General features: G+C 36.3%; 2 protein-coding genes across 4 annotated transcripts in view; one reads left to right on the top strand and one right to left on the bottom strand.

Moving 5' to 3' along the window:
• LOC135153595 (splicing factor 45-like) overlaps nucleotides 1-2,292 on the bottom strand; it is a 23,946-nt gene extending 21,654 nt beyond the window's left edge. The window contains exons 1-2 of one of the 3 annotated variants that reach the window (XM_064097004.1): nucleotides 1,947-1,980; nucleotides 1,661-1,775 (exon numbers count right to left, since the gene is read on the bottom strand). The gene's annotated coding sequence lies outside the window, so the exon portion shown is untranslated. Of the gene's footprint in view, nucleotides 1-1,656 lie in introns of all 3 variants that reach the window. The other 2 variants (XM_064097003.1, XM_064097005.1) reach the window with 2 other exon arrangements.
• Nucleotides 1,705-11,941, top strand: LOC135153597 (ribonuclease P protein subunit p14-like). The gene is made up of 4 exons (XM_064097010.1): nucleotides 1,705-2,195; nucleotides 3,338-3,499; nucleotides 6,114-6,192; nucleotides 8,714-11,941. Exons 1-4 carry the CDS (start codon nucleotides 2,143-2,145, stop codon nucleotides 8,783-8,785), a joined length of 366 nt encoding a protein of 121 aa, XP_063953080.1. The 5' UTR covers nucleotides 1,705-2,142; the 3' UTR covers nucleotides 8,786-11,941.
• The last annotated feature ends 1,814 nt before the right edge of the window (nucleotides 11,942-13,755 follow it).

Here is a 13,755-nt window from a genome sequence, read left to right on the forward strand (position 1 = left end):
AATGTTTCAACCGTCTCCGAAAAATTGAACGTACTTGGCAGGAAACCTGACATGGCGACCAGAACGGGTCTTACGAATTTCGGGAGGCATATGCTTGTCATCAGGATCCCCTGCCAAGTCCGTGGAGTTGGATTGTTGATGAACTTGGTCAGGTGGATCTTGATGATGAAATGAAGGAGCGGTAGCCTCCTGCTCGATGAAAGCCGGTTTCAGTCTGTCGACACTGACATTTTCATGTTTACCATTATAATCGATGGTAAAATACTTGTCAGTGCGACGGATGACTCGGAAGGGTCCTCTGTATGGAGGTTGCAATGGCTTTGTAACAGCATCATCTCGTAGAAAGATGTGAGATGAAGAATGCAGTTCAGGAAGTAGATTTGGGCAGGAAATGGTCTTGCTCTGTGAATGTACAGTATTGTAGTACATACACATGGCGTGAACAAGTGAGAATATATGAAATTTGAAATAAAAGAAAGAATTTATATACATATACAGAATGTTGAAATATAAATGAAAATATATATGATGGGGTGTCCAAACTTCGCGCACTTTTCAAAAATATTTATCAGGCTTAAATTTGTTCACAAAATATTCATAATTTATACAAAACCAATTCAAGAAATAGTTACCACATTTACGGCAAGATCGTAAACTGCAAAATCATGGACGAAAATGTAAAGTAGGTCAAGGGGATTCGCCGGTATCGCGATCTCAAAATTCTATTCTGATCGGCGAATGCGCGCTGTGCTGGAAAACCGTTCAGAAAAGTGTGACCTAACTTCGCGGAGCAAAGTTTTTGTGGACATTTAAACAAAAACTCAAGCTCAAAAAATGAAATATTTATATCAGATTGATGGCAAAATGCTATAGAATCGGTTAGTACCACATTTAACTCACATTTTTGATAATTTCTGCTTGCAAAATGGTGATATCGTGATGCTTGTTGAAAATATCAGATTTCTTCAAAACGGGCGCCAACAGTGACAAATTTGCCGATCTTTTGCCAATATTTTCATGAATACTGAACTCATCCTAAAGAAACTTACACCAAAGGGTAATTTTAGGTCGCTTTTCACGTTGATGATGTCAGATTTTAAGAATATTGGCTAGTTTTTTAGATAATGACCGTCCGCGAAGTATGGACACACGCGAAGTTTGGACTCACTGCCATACAAGGAAAGAATACATAGATGTAGATATATAAAAAGATATAGTCAAGTCACTACAGATGTTTGATCGAATTAAAGCTGTCGAACACCGGTTTTCAAAATAATCGATATGAGTGACTCAGGCTTAACGCTTAGTAAAAATAAATTTTGTGACCTCTAACGTTATACTAACCTCGTACTAGTGTGAGTGGGCCGCCTCTGGCTCTCCAGTTCATTTCCCATCACCGCGCCGTCTACTCTTTATGACTTGCCATTTACTCTTACTGCAATCTTGTTATGAAACGCTATATGTTTACACTGACGAGCGCACTCAATTGGAGTCGGCATATGAAAGTTTAGTTCTATTAAACTTGGCCCTTGGGCGTAGCGTACCGGTATCTTTAGGCAAAGTAAATGTCTTTCTTTAACGTTCTATACATATTCACACACCTAGATAACTGAGGTTTGACATAAATATTAAAATATAATTGGATGTAAAGCATACATACCGGTAATTTGGTTGATCTTGAAGACGCTTTCGAGCAACTCGTTCGTGCTCGCCGCTAGCGCCGCCTGGACTGAGATCCAATTTTTTGTGATGTGTCCTTAATTATTCAAACAAAACTTCAAAAAAAACAGAATTTTGGGTTCCAGAATTTTACATTTATTTTTGCATCTTATTACATTTTGAAATATAAAACAAAATATTTTGATATTATTCAGGTAAAATTCATTTTTAAATTATGAAGAACAATATCATTATATAGCCTTTATAGGGGAAGCAGCAGATCAGACACGACGGAATGTAGAGCTAGCTCTCGATCTCGCTAGCTCTCTCCAGCTCCCAGGCCCAGCAGCCAATATATATCGGCTCGACCGTCTAGCTGTGACGACTGTGACATGCAGGCGCTAGGCACTGGCACTGCAATGCCAAAGGCTAAGCTATTTAAAGTCACGAGCTAGCTGACTTTCGTTAGAAAGATCTGAGTTAATGGTGATTCAAATCATGGATTGTAATGCATACATTTATTTGAGTGTCAAATTGTGAGTAGACGAGATATTATTTCATTTCAAGTGGAGGGGACATATTGAGAGATTCTGAGTAGGCCAAGTAACGAGTAACGGCACGTTATTTAATTTAAGTCTACACTATGTACTAACGTAGAACTGAACTTTAGCGTCTTCATTTCTCTGCTTCTATCTTTTGATGACCAATATTTTCTCATTTTTTCTTCAAGTTAGTATCAATACCCTTTCATTTTGACAAACTTTCAGTCTTTCAGTGAAAGACGTCGACACGCATGTCAAAATCATGTGTTCAGATCAGCTGCCTGAAAATGAAGCTGACGTCAATTTTAAAGTCTTTGTTACTTAAAAATTAAAATCCAATCATTACTCAAAAGTCAATACTTTGATTTGATGTGGAAGAGAATTATTTCCATTAGGCCTGTGCTTCATGCTCAACAAATTTTAGCATTATCACATCCTTTTTATGAGCCTTTATCCCATGAGTAATCCTATTGTGTGTTGACGTGTCTCATGAGGCTGGGCCGTTTTTCTCCCATGTACTGTATCCCACTGCTGCCACCAAATGTGGAATGTGAAAATGAGCTGTCTGCAGTTGTAGTGCAAAAATAGATAAAAATTTCTAAATAAAGCTAGGGGATTTTATCCAATGCTTTCTCTATTGGCCTACAATACATCAGGGCCCTGATTTTTAAATAGCGGGTGCTGACATAGACAGGAATAACCGTCGTTTCTGGGGATTTATTCAACAATTTCTGACATTTTACTGTAATCCCCATGGAGCCAACGTAGTTCAGCGGAACAACCAAAATACAGAGACTGAAGCTTTTGGTCTAGTGCTGACACTGCTGTACTGGGCCGGGGGGGGGGGGGGTTCAGGGGGTGTCTTTAGAAAAAAAAAGTTGAAAACCAAACTAAAGGGGTTATTTAAAAAAAAATTTTTGCTTGCTTGTCAGCCTGAATTCCATGGGGTTCTGCATATGGTAAATAGCTGCAGCCCCCCCCCCCTGGAAAAATGTGGGTGCTTCAGCACCCAACTTCCCAGGGCTATGCTGTATATTTTACATTTCTATTCATTGTTATTGAATTGCATATGAACAAATATTATGATAGCAGAATATGTTGGGGTTTTAATTTGTTTCTTACTTTTTCATCGACAGAGAGTTTGAAAGCTCACCACCAGTTATCGAGGAGAGGATGTTTGAGGTAATTGTGAGTTTGGCATTAAAGCAACTTCATGGTGACGTTGGAGTGGCAATTCTGGTAGATCTTTTGATGTACGATCCTGAAAATATTCAGGGAATCCTTAAAGTTCGTCAGAGGTGTGTATCTAATTATTTACCATTTTCTTAGAGAAACCAAGAAATGTCCAAGAATATCCCTATCCCCCTCCCCAACTACCCCCCCCCCCCAAAACAATTCAACCTGGCCAAGTTGCACTGGTAGAATTCAACACATTCAGTCGTCCACTAATCCCAAACTATGTGCATGCATATCTGGAATGTGTCATGTAGAGGTCAATTTGGATAGTGACAGTGGACGTCAGTGGTCTGGCTCAACCAGCCCAGAAAAAATCTGACCACCACTCACAAAAAACACTGCTCCCATCCACCACTGATTTCAAATGAAATAATTGCACACCTGTTCATATCCATCTTTAATCTTGTTATTTTTGCATAATTTACATTATTTATTCTTACATGTGATATTAGTAGGCCTATATTTTCAAAGAGTTGTTAATTTAAGATTGTTATTACATTGATGTTCCTTCACTTTTGGCTTTAAATAAGACTGCTAACTCAGCCTGAAAAAAACTTTGTAATGCTGTGAAATAGCGACCACCACTAAGATGGGTCTAGCTAGAACACTGATTCACATTCACAAACAGAAATTTGTATGAGGAAAATTATATATTTGAATGTCTGCTGGGGAGTTCATATTCCAAAATGCCATTTTGTATTAAATCTAATCAAAGTATCTACATTAACTTTGTGTGGATTCTGGGTTTTTTAGTTATAAATATCTCGTCATGAATTTGAGTTTATTTTAATAATAAAAATTCATCATGCTCAGAAAGTTTTGTCTTTAAAGCTAAATGATAGTAGTTGCAGTAAAACACTAATTTCGTGAGAAAGTCTGTAAAACCAAGGTTAAGTATGACTATATCACCGTGGATCTAGATCTGGTACAGTTACATAAACTGAACTTTGTGAAATCATAAAATCTAAGCTGAAATACGATCACACTGAAGATCGCCAACACAGATAGGCACACGTGGGACAGTGTATTATTATTGCTGGAATAAAGACCCGACGGAAGTGACAGAATCCGCGCTTATTTTGCTAATTTCATAGCAATTACACAATTTCTTCCAGAATCCTTTGGCACATATTTTTTATTCATACAAACAGACACTTAGGTGGTCATTATATTAGATTCTGTAAAAAGTCATTTTGAGATCGTCACCAGAACTGGAATTTATCTTTAAGCTTTGACATCATAATATTAATAAGATGATAAATCATCCTCATGCACCTTACACCAATATACAAACATGTACCAAGTGCATTGGAGGTGTAGTGCTGGCACATACTTTATTTAATTCTATTAACTTTACCTGGGATTTCCAAGAAGTTCCCATTCACTTATAAAACTAATTGGTATGTTATTATAAAATACTGTATATGTATCAATAGTTTTCATTTATTTTAAGTACCCCATTCCTGCCCCTAAAAGGAAGTACATGTATATACTGCAACTCAAACTGAAGTTTGTTTATTAACCATTCCTATAATCATATATTCCATCTTCACTACGTTTTTGTCTGTTTATTTAATGGTTTATTACATTGTCAATGGTTCACAGTCCCGGGGGGGGGGGGGGCCACTTCCATTCACGAGTGGATACCATGCGCGACCATGGGGTCTCGAAAAGCACCCTAAACACGTAATTTCCATATTCTGAAAATGCACCCCTTGACAAGTATTGGCGTGTGAAACCCTACCCTAACAAGTATTGGAAACAAAAACGATACTCTTGGCAAATATTCCCTGAAATGAACCCCTAAATAAATACAGGAATGTTTTATTGTTACGAGTCCTTCGGTCGTCGGCTTTACCTTATTTTGGTTTAGTACGACCCCACCTTCTACACCTCGCGCAAATCGGACTCTAAACACGAAGTGTTGGGTCAAAATGGACATCCTTTATAAAACATTTTAATTTTGTTTTATCATTCCCGCAAATTCGACCCTAAACACGTAATTTTCCTAGCGAAATAGACACCCTTTTTTCATTATTTTTGTGTTTTTGACAACCTTATCACGTTACGTACGTAACGTGCCCTATCGTGAAAAGGACATCCTTTTTACGTGTTTTTTTGGTCGCGCATGGTATCCACTCGTCAATGTAAGTGGCCCCCCGGGTTCACAGTACTACTATGAAAATGAAATCATCTTCAAATTCCCAAAACACACATGACATCTTTTAAAAAACAATAAACATACAGCATGTTAAACAAATTGTATACAAAATGCAATAACCATAAATGAATCAATTTTTTTCTGAATTAATTTGTATCACTGTCATTCAATGTCTTTTATTGTAAATGTCATAATTATCTTAATGTTTGAAAGTTTTTAAAGTGAACTGATTGTATTCACATGTTTCTTATTTTCCTATACGGTGGCACAGAAAGGCTGCATTTAACACCCATCATGAATTATTCTGGAAAGGAGTATGGGTCTGGTCTTCTATAAAGGACCTACATACTAGTATATTTTCATTTTCAAGGTTTTGGTACCAATAATTCTAGGAATAATTTTGTTCTGTGAAGCTTTCCTCTGCTTTCTATTTTCGTTAAAATCAAATCAAACATTCAAAGGATACGCATGTAGCTATGCAGTACATTAACTTAACATGATTTATTTTTATTCAGTGATTTGGTCAAGCTCTGGAGTGCCTTGACACTTTATGGATGTTTTGAAGACCAGAGATGTGCTTTCATTGCACGAAAGGTGAGTCATCTGCACAGTTGCCTTTGTACTCTTAGGTTACATATATACATGTTTTTATTGTCTCGCCTGCATAGCAGAGCGAGACTATAGGCGCCGCTTTTCCGACGGCGGCGGCGTCGTCAACATTGAAATCTTAACCAAGTTTTTGAAATGTCATCATAACTTAGTAAGTATATGGATCTAGTTCATGAAACTTGGACATAAGGGTAATCAAATATGACTGAATATCCTGCCTGAGTTTCAGGTCACATGACCAAGGTCAAAGGTCATTTAGGGTCAATGAACTTAGACCATGTCGGAGGAATCAATTTCAAAATATTAAGGTCCAAGGTTAAATTTTGAAATGTCATAACTTTGAAGGTATATGGACCTAGTTCAGAAAACTTAGACATAAGAGTAATAGTGTATCACTGAAGATCCTGTCTGAGTTTCAGGTCACATGATTAAGGTCAAAGGTCACTTAGGGTCCACAAACTTTGGTAATGGGGGGTATTTGTGGAATTGCCATCATAACTTTAAGTCTATGGATCTAGTTCATGAAACATGGACATAAGAGCAGCAATGTATCCCTGAATACCCTGTGTGCATTTCAGGAACATGGCCAAGATCAAAGGTCAAACTTTGGCCACGTTGGGGTTGTTTGAGGAGGAATTGTCATCATAACTTTAAAATTGTATGGATCTAGTTCATGAAACATGGACATAAGAGCAACCATGTATCCCTGAATATCATGAGTTTCAGGTCACATGAGGAAGGTCAAAGGTCACTTACGGTCAAAGAACTTTGGCCATATTGTGGGTATTTGAGGAATTGTCATAACTTTGAAATTTTATGGATCTAGTTCATGAAACTTGGACATAAGGGTAATCGAGTATTACTGAACATCCTGTCTGAGTTTCAGGTCACATGACCAAGGTCAAAGGTCATTTAGGGTCCATGAACTTAGACCATGTTGGAGGAATCAATATCAAAATATTAACCAAGGTTTAGTTTTTAGATGTCCTAACTTTGAAAGTATATGGACCTAGTTCATAAAACTTAGACATAAGAGCAATCAAGTATCCTTGAACATCCTGTGCTAGTTTCAGGTCACAAGACTAAGGTCATAGGTCATTCAGGGTCCACAAACTTTGGTAATGGGGGGTTTTTGTGGAATTGCCATCATAACTTTAAGTCTATGGATCTAGTTCATGAAACATGGACATAAGAGCAGCAATGTATCCCTGAATACCCTGTGTGCATTTCAGGAACATGGCCAAGATCAAAGGTCATTTAAAGGACAAGTCCACCCCAACAAAAAATTGATTTGAAAAAAAGGAGAAAAATCAAACAAGCAAAAAACTGAAAATGTCATCAAAATCGGATGTAAAATAAGAAAGTTATGACATTTTAAAGTTTCGCTTAATTTCACAAAACAGTTGTATGCACATCCTGGTCGGTGTGCAAATTGGCAGACTGATGACGTCACCCACTCACTATTTCTTTTGTATTTTATTATATGAAATATGAAATATTCTAATTTTCTCCTCTTTGTCAAGTGAAACAAAGTTTTATTTCTCCCTGAACATGTGCAATTACCATTATTTTAACAGTCTATGGTTAAGTTAAGTTGGTCCTTATTGTCAAATCTGTAAAAATTGAAATATTGTATTATTCAAACAATAAAAAAACAAAAGAAATAGAGAGTGATGGACATCATCGTCTCTCTCATTTGCATATCGCTGAGTTGCGCATTGAACTATTTTGTGAAAAATAAGCGAAACTTAAATATGTCATAACTTTCTTATCTTACATCCGATTTCGATGAAACTTGCAGCGTTATGTTTGTTTGATTTTTCTCTATCGATTCAAATCAACAATTTTCTGGGGTGGACTTGACCTTTAAAGGTCAATGAACTCTGGCTGTGTTGGGAGTATGTGTTGAATTGGCATCATAACTTTAAAAAAATATGAATCTAGCTCATGAAACATTAACATAAGGGTAGTTTAGTTAAATGATTGTTTTTGCATATATGTCTTAGGTCACATGATCATGGTCAAAGGTCATTTTGGGTCAATGGACATAAAATTTTATTATCATATTAGTGTTTTCTCCTGTTCTGTGAATTATTATTCATTAGCTGTTTTCAAAAGAAGCACTGCTGCTATATCAAATTGCGTAATGCAGGCGAGACTGCCAGAGGCGTTCCACTTGTTTCAAATTTGGAGACATTTTTGCAAGGATTACCATTCTTAAATCGTATATTAAAAGGGAAAATACTCAAGACTCGGGGACAACACACCTAATGAAAAGCTATCCCTTTGATATAGGTTTTAAAAAAATCCCCCATAAGCTACTGTGAGGTTCAATACAAAATATTACCGGTACTTTGAATGAGCAGAAGAAGCCAAATAGACTCTTTACAAAGAATTTCTCCTTGTCTCTAAAAGATCCATGTAAATGCATTTTCTAATGAATTGAAAGTGCCTTTATACCAAGTGTATGAATCAACCTTTTTTCCCCCATGCTCACATTTCATAGGAGTCCACTGATTTCATCCCTCTGTTGGACAGCAGCAAGCACAGCATATCAGAACTCAGTGGATGTGGATGAGAGGACTTGTGAGAAAAGATGTCTGAGAAATCAACTCACCAGAGACGAGTAGTGGAAATATAAGCTTGGTAACAAGTGGAAGCTACAGCACACCTTGCGAATGGACTGCAACTCGACTTTGGATAGTCATACTATTTGATATGTGAACATTAAAACATAACACAATCAAAACTTATGATTCGTCATGTCGAATTCCTGGCTACATTTTCTGAAAATACAAGCAAATAAAATAATCCAAGTTTTATAATAAGTAAAGACAGTAGCATACGCAGGGGATGGGTACAGGGGTTCAATCCCCCCCCCCCCCAAATAAAAAACAATTATGAAACAACCTACAATTGTTGGTGAAGACTTTTTTTCTTTTGTCAACATTTCATTTAGCTTGAAACCCCCCCCCCCCCTTTCAAAAATCCTGCGTATGCTACTGAGGAATTAAATTCATAATCACAGTGACATCATAACAATTGTATAATTGACTGATTTTAGGCTGATTTGACCTTTTATCCAATGTATATAATATTATATTTTTAACCTCAGATTATTCTGTTTGCTTATATTTTCTGGAAATTTGCAAACATCACTTGTTATTAAAGGGGAATCCAACCCAATTAGAAACTTGTTTTTATAAGGAAAAGAAAAATCAGACAAGTTGATAGGTGCAAGTTTGAACAATATTGGACAAACAACAAGAAAGTTATGAATTTTCAAAAGTTGTAAATATTGGTAATCACTATACCCATGGAGACTTCAAATTGGCCGCATATGGGATGTCATAGTGATGTAAGGCAAGGACTACTCTTCCATGTACTCCAATACATATTATGGGTAAAATGTCATTTTTCCCAAAAGTTTTATTTCAAATGATATTTTTCTTTCATGAGGACATAAAACAATATACTACCTGGGTTATATTTAGATTACTGCCCAAGGGGAATGGGTACTTAGGAGAAAACCACAAATCCCTGATAATAAAGTACATGGCCTATGGGAAAGTTGTCCTTGCCCCTTGTCATAATTTACTTACCCAGTTGCCAATTTGAAATCTACATAGTATTAGTGATCTCAATTTTAAAGCAGCTATAACTTTCTTATTACTTGTCCGATTTCTTTCAAACTTTCACCATTCTGTTTGATTTATTTTTCTCATTCCCAACACAATATTTTATGGCCAAGGCTGGATTCCCCTTTAATAAGGATTGCATCATGGCCAATCGTATGGTTGAGCAAGTGCATACGTGCACATTAATTACTTTGGATTGTACACCTACCTATGAAAAGGCAATCTGTCTCAAATATTCTAGACAAGGGACCAATGCATAAAGTGCATGGTGGTATGAGGAGAGAAGTGAAGTAAACTGCAAAGATATTTTCAACAACAAAAAGAGAATCATTGTCAATGCCCATGATGCAGCATTGTATTTTGAACTAAACGTAAAATCGAACCCATGGGCTTGTCCTGCATATTATATAACGATCTTTTAAGTGCTCAGTCAGCTTCTAACATGAATACGCATAACTTGTTAAGCTCAGAACTATCAGGAATACATGTACAGTAAAAGTCAATTAAATATTGAATACAATATTTGCGTCCCAAAGAGAAATCTCTAAATATTGGAATTGTGGAAGCAAGATTTTAAAAATCATTTTAGATTCTCAGAATGCATCAAATCAATATTCTTTAGTCTGTAACTAGTGTAAGAGTGAACTAAGTCTGTGTTATGTCAAGGTGTTTACCTCTCAGACTTGAAAATCAATTCTTTGTGCAGTATGATTAGAATATGTAAGATACGTGGTAATTATAAAGCTTACTATGATCAAGGGATTCTGCCCGATATTATTGCACCAGAGGAGCTGTTGCTTCCTAGACCTGGCCATACAATTTTCATTTGCATCAAGTACATTTTAAGACATAAATACAGAAATCAAGGGAAATTTAATTTATTTCACTATTCAGTAGAGAAAAAATTGTAAATATTTGCATACAGTGCATTTCACATACGGTAATTAATCATTCATCACAATGCTTGAATGAGAATATCAGGGTAAATTGTCATTAATTGGTTACTGTTCTTTCTCTTCCAATGTGCGAATAAAATGCAAAGCCAAAACCAACTGGCAAGAACACTTTTTTCTTCAGGGAGTACTATAAGGCAGAAAAATACCCCTTGGTCTAATTTTTCATTCTTGGGGTCATGCTTTGGTGTTGTTTGTGATTAAATTGAAATTCGACACTTTGTTTGCTTGTTATGACTGTACATGAGTATGCCAATATGCAGATGTGCCTGGTGTACATACCATTTAAGTGAACTTTTACATACAGTACATGGAATTTGACCTCATGTAAGTCAATACCATTGCAAGATTAACCTTTTCAATATATTTTTAGAGATGGAAAAATCAAATGATTTATTTATATTTTGTTAGTCATGTCAAAACATTGGGGCTTTTTCCCCTGAATTTTGAATAAAACTATGCACAAAAATGCCAGAGGAAAGTTTTCTCTAATAATAATTCTTTCAGATTAACAATGATTTTTATGATAACTACCTAACAGAAAATAGATACTATTTATATTCAAACTGATAAACTTCTGGGTTGAGTGGCATGTTTGCCCCATTTGAAGTGGGAAAAAAAACATTTCAACCATTGAATGTACAAATTAAAACAAGACTGTTTTGATAAGTAGACCCCTATTGGAAGAAATTATATTCTTATTTGGGAAAAGACATGCATAAGGAATAAACCACCTTTATGTGAAATAGGTGTTGTATTTCAAACTTCCCGATTGGTTGTGCAAATGTTGTTAAGTGCTATCTCGACTGTAGGATAGCAACTAAAGTGTACTGTAAAATCTTTGTTTCTTTGTCACTATTATTTTAAACTTACAACACACTTGCTCTGTCATGTGTCAAAGTCAATGCAGCGAAAGATTTTTTCTTCAGATGCTGTACAGTGGACACTCGCCGAAAGGCTCATGCACTGTGCAGCACCTACCAAAAAAAAACCCCTTGTATGTGATATATTTCCACTAACACATTGTGCTCTGTGCATTAGTTGTTGAAAACAGTCATTTATTTCTTAAACAGAATAGGAGGCACATCCTGTATCGGTCATTTCTAATCTGTGATGTGAATATTAAAGATCTCATTTACAGTACATGTAATTTCTTCTGTCTTTTTGTGCGCATCTCTGTTTTACAGAGAAATAACTACACTTCAAATCATGAAATAGAGTCAGTGGTGTAACTACCGGGGGGGGGGGGGGGGATGTGCCCGCCCTCCCAATTGGCTGGCTGGCCCCCCCCCCCCCTTCCAAAAAAAAAGGGGGGGAGTAGAAAAAGAGTGGAAAAGAGGAACGTAGTTGGAAATAAGAAATTATTGTACATTATAATATGTTATATTACATAAGAAATATCTTTTTCATAACTTTATGAAACATAATTTTTCAGGGCCTGTGTTCATCGTTCCTGGTGCTCGCATTGGCTGTTTAACGAGATATATAATCCTGTTGTACTAAAACACCCGTTTTCAAGTCAATAAACACCAACTATGATTCCTCGCACCGAGTTATTATTGTTATTATGTGACCTATACTTCTTTCTCATGACCACATTAAGTGATTGTCCCCTTTTAAGGTCTGAATGTAAAACATTTCCAGTCCGTGCTTACGTTCGCATTAGTGGATTGGTGAGATATGTCTGCTCTTCATAACTGAGTTATTATTGTTATGTGACATGCTTCTTTCTCATGACCACTTTAAGTGATTGTCCCCTTTTAAGGTCTGAATGTAAAACATTTCCAGTCCGTGCTTATGTTCGCATTAGTGGATTGGTGAGAGCCTTAGAATGCCCCTCTTCAGGTCTGATTTTCCTAAATTTTCTCGCAATATTTGATTAGTGAGATGCGTTTGATTCTAATGACTACAAAAAGTGCTTCATGTGTTTAGATGTAATTGTAACAAAATCAGCAAGCACTGGCATTAGATAACTGTGGTGAGATATGTATACTCTTAATGGATTCCTCAAAAATAGTCCTTAAAATGTCTGTTTGGGGTCAATATATCCAAAAATTTCACATTGTTTAGCGAGACAGGCATGGATCATCATTACAAAAATTTGCTTGTAATGTCCCTTTTTAGGTCTGAATATAAAAATTTTCAGCTCACTCTTCGTGCTTGCATTATTTGATCAGTGAGATATGCATACAATGTATCTGGTGAGATATGTCTGCTCTTCATGAATTGCTAAAATTGGTCCTTAAAATGTCCCTTTTATTTATCTGAATATCAACAATTTTGGTTTGTGAAATACGTATGGTCTCAGTGAATTCCAACAAACAAGCCTTAGAATGCCCCTCTTCAGGTCTGATTTTCCTAAATTTTCTCGCAATATTTGATTAGTGAGATGCGTTTGATTCTAATGACTACAAAAAGTGCACCATGTGTTTAGATGTAATTCTAACAAAATCAGCAGGCACTGGCATTAGATTACTGTGGTGAGATATGTATACTCTTAATGGATTCCTCAAAAATAGTCCTTAAAATGTCTGTTTGGGGTCAATATATCCAAAAATTTCACATTGTTTAGCGAGACAGGTATGATCATTACAAAAATTTGCTTGTAATGTCCCTTTTTAGGTCTGAATATAAAATTTTCAGCTCACTCATCGTGCTTGCATTATTTGATCAGTGAGATATACATACAATGTATCTGTTTAATGGCACAGACCTTAGAATGTCTCTTATTAGGTCAGTGTACCTGGCGATTGAGCACGCTTTGCTTGCCCACTAAGTGACTCAAAGTTTTTGCTGGTGCCCCCCCCATGTCATGACCCATGTTACGCCACTGAATAAAGTCTACTTGAACTTCTTGCAGAATTTACTTAGAAATTTGTATGTTCCACCTTCAATTTGATTTTTTTTGCCCCAATTTTCCCAATAACCAAATCAACTTACCACAATGTCACCAGTAG

This window comes from Lytechinus pictus, chromosome 3 (genome assembly GCF_037042905.1).
Source record: "Lytechinus pictus isolate F3 Inbred chromosome 3, Lp3.0, whole genome shotgun sequence".
Lineage (NCBI taxonomy): Eukaryota > Metazoa > Echinodermata > Echinoidea > Temnopleuroida > Toxopneustidae > Lytechinus > Lytechinus pictus.

Coding starts and splice junctions, on each gene's coding strand:
- LOC135153597 (XM_064097010.1), top strand. CDS start 2,143: ATGGTGATTCAAATCATGGATTGTAATGCATACATTTATTTGAGTGTC. Junction 2,196..3,337: donor ATTTATTTGAGTGTCAAATT/GTGAGTAGACGA, acceptor TTTCATCGACAG/AGAGTTTGAAAGCTCACCAC. Junction 3,500..6,113: donor ATCCTTAAAGTTCGTCAGAG/GTGTGTATCTAA, acceptor ATTTTTATTCAG/TGATTTGGTCAAGCTCTGGA.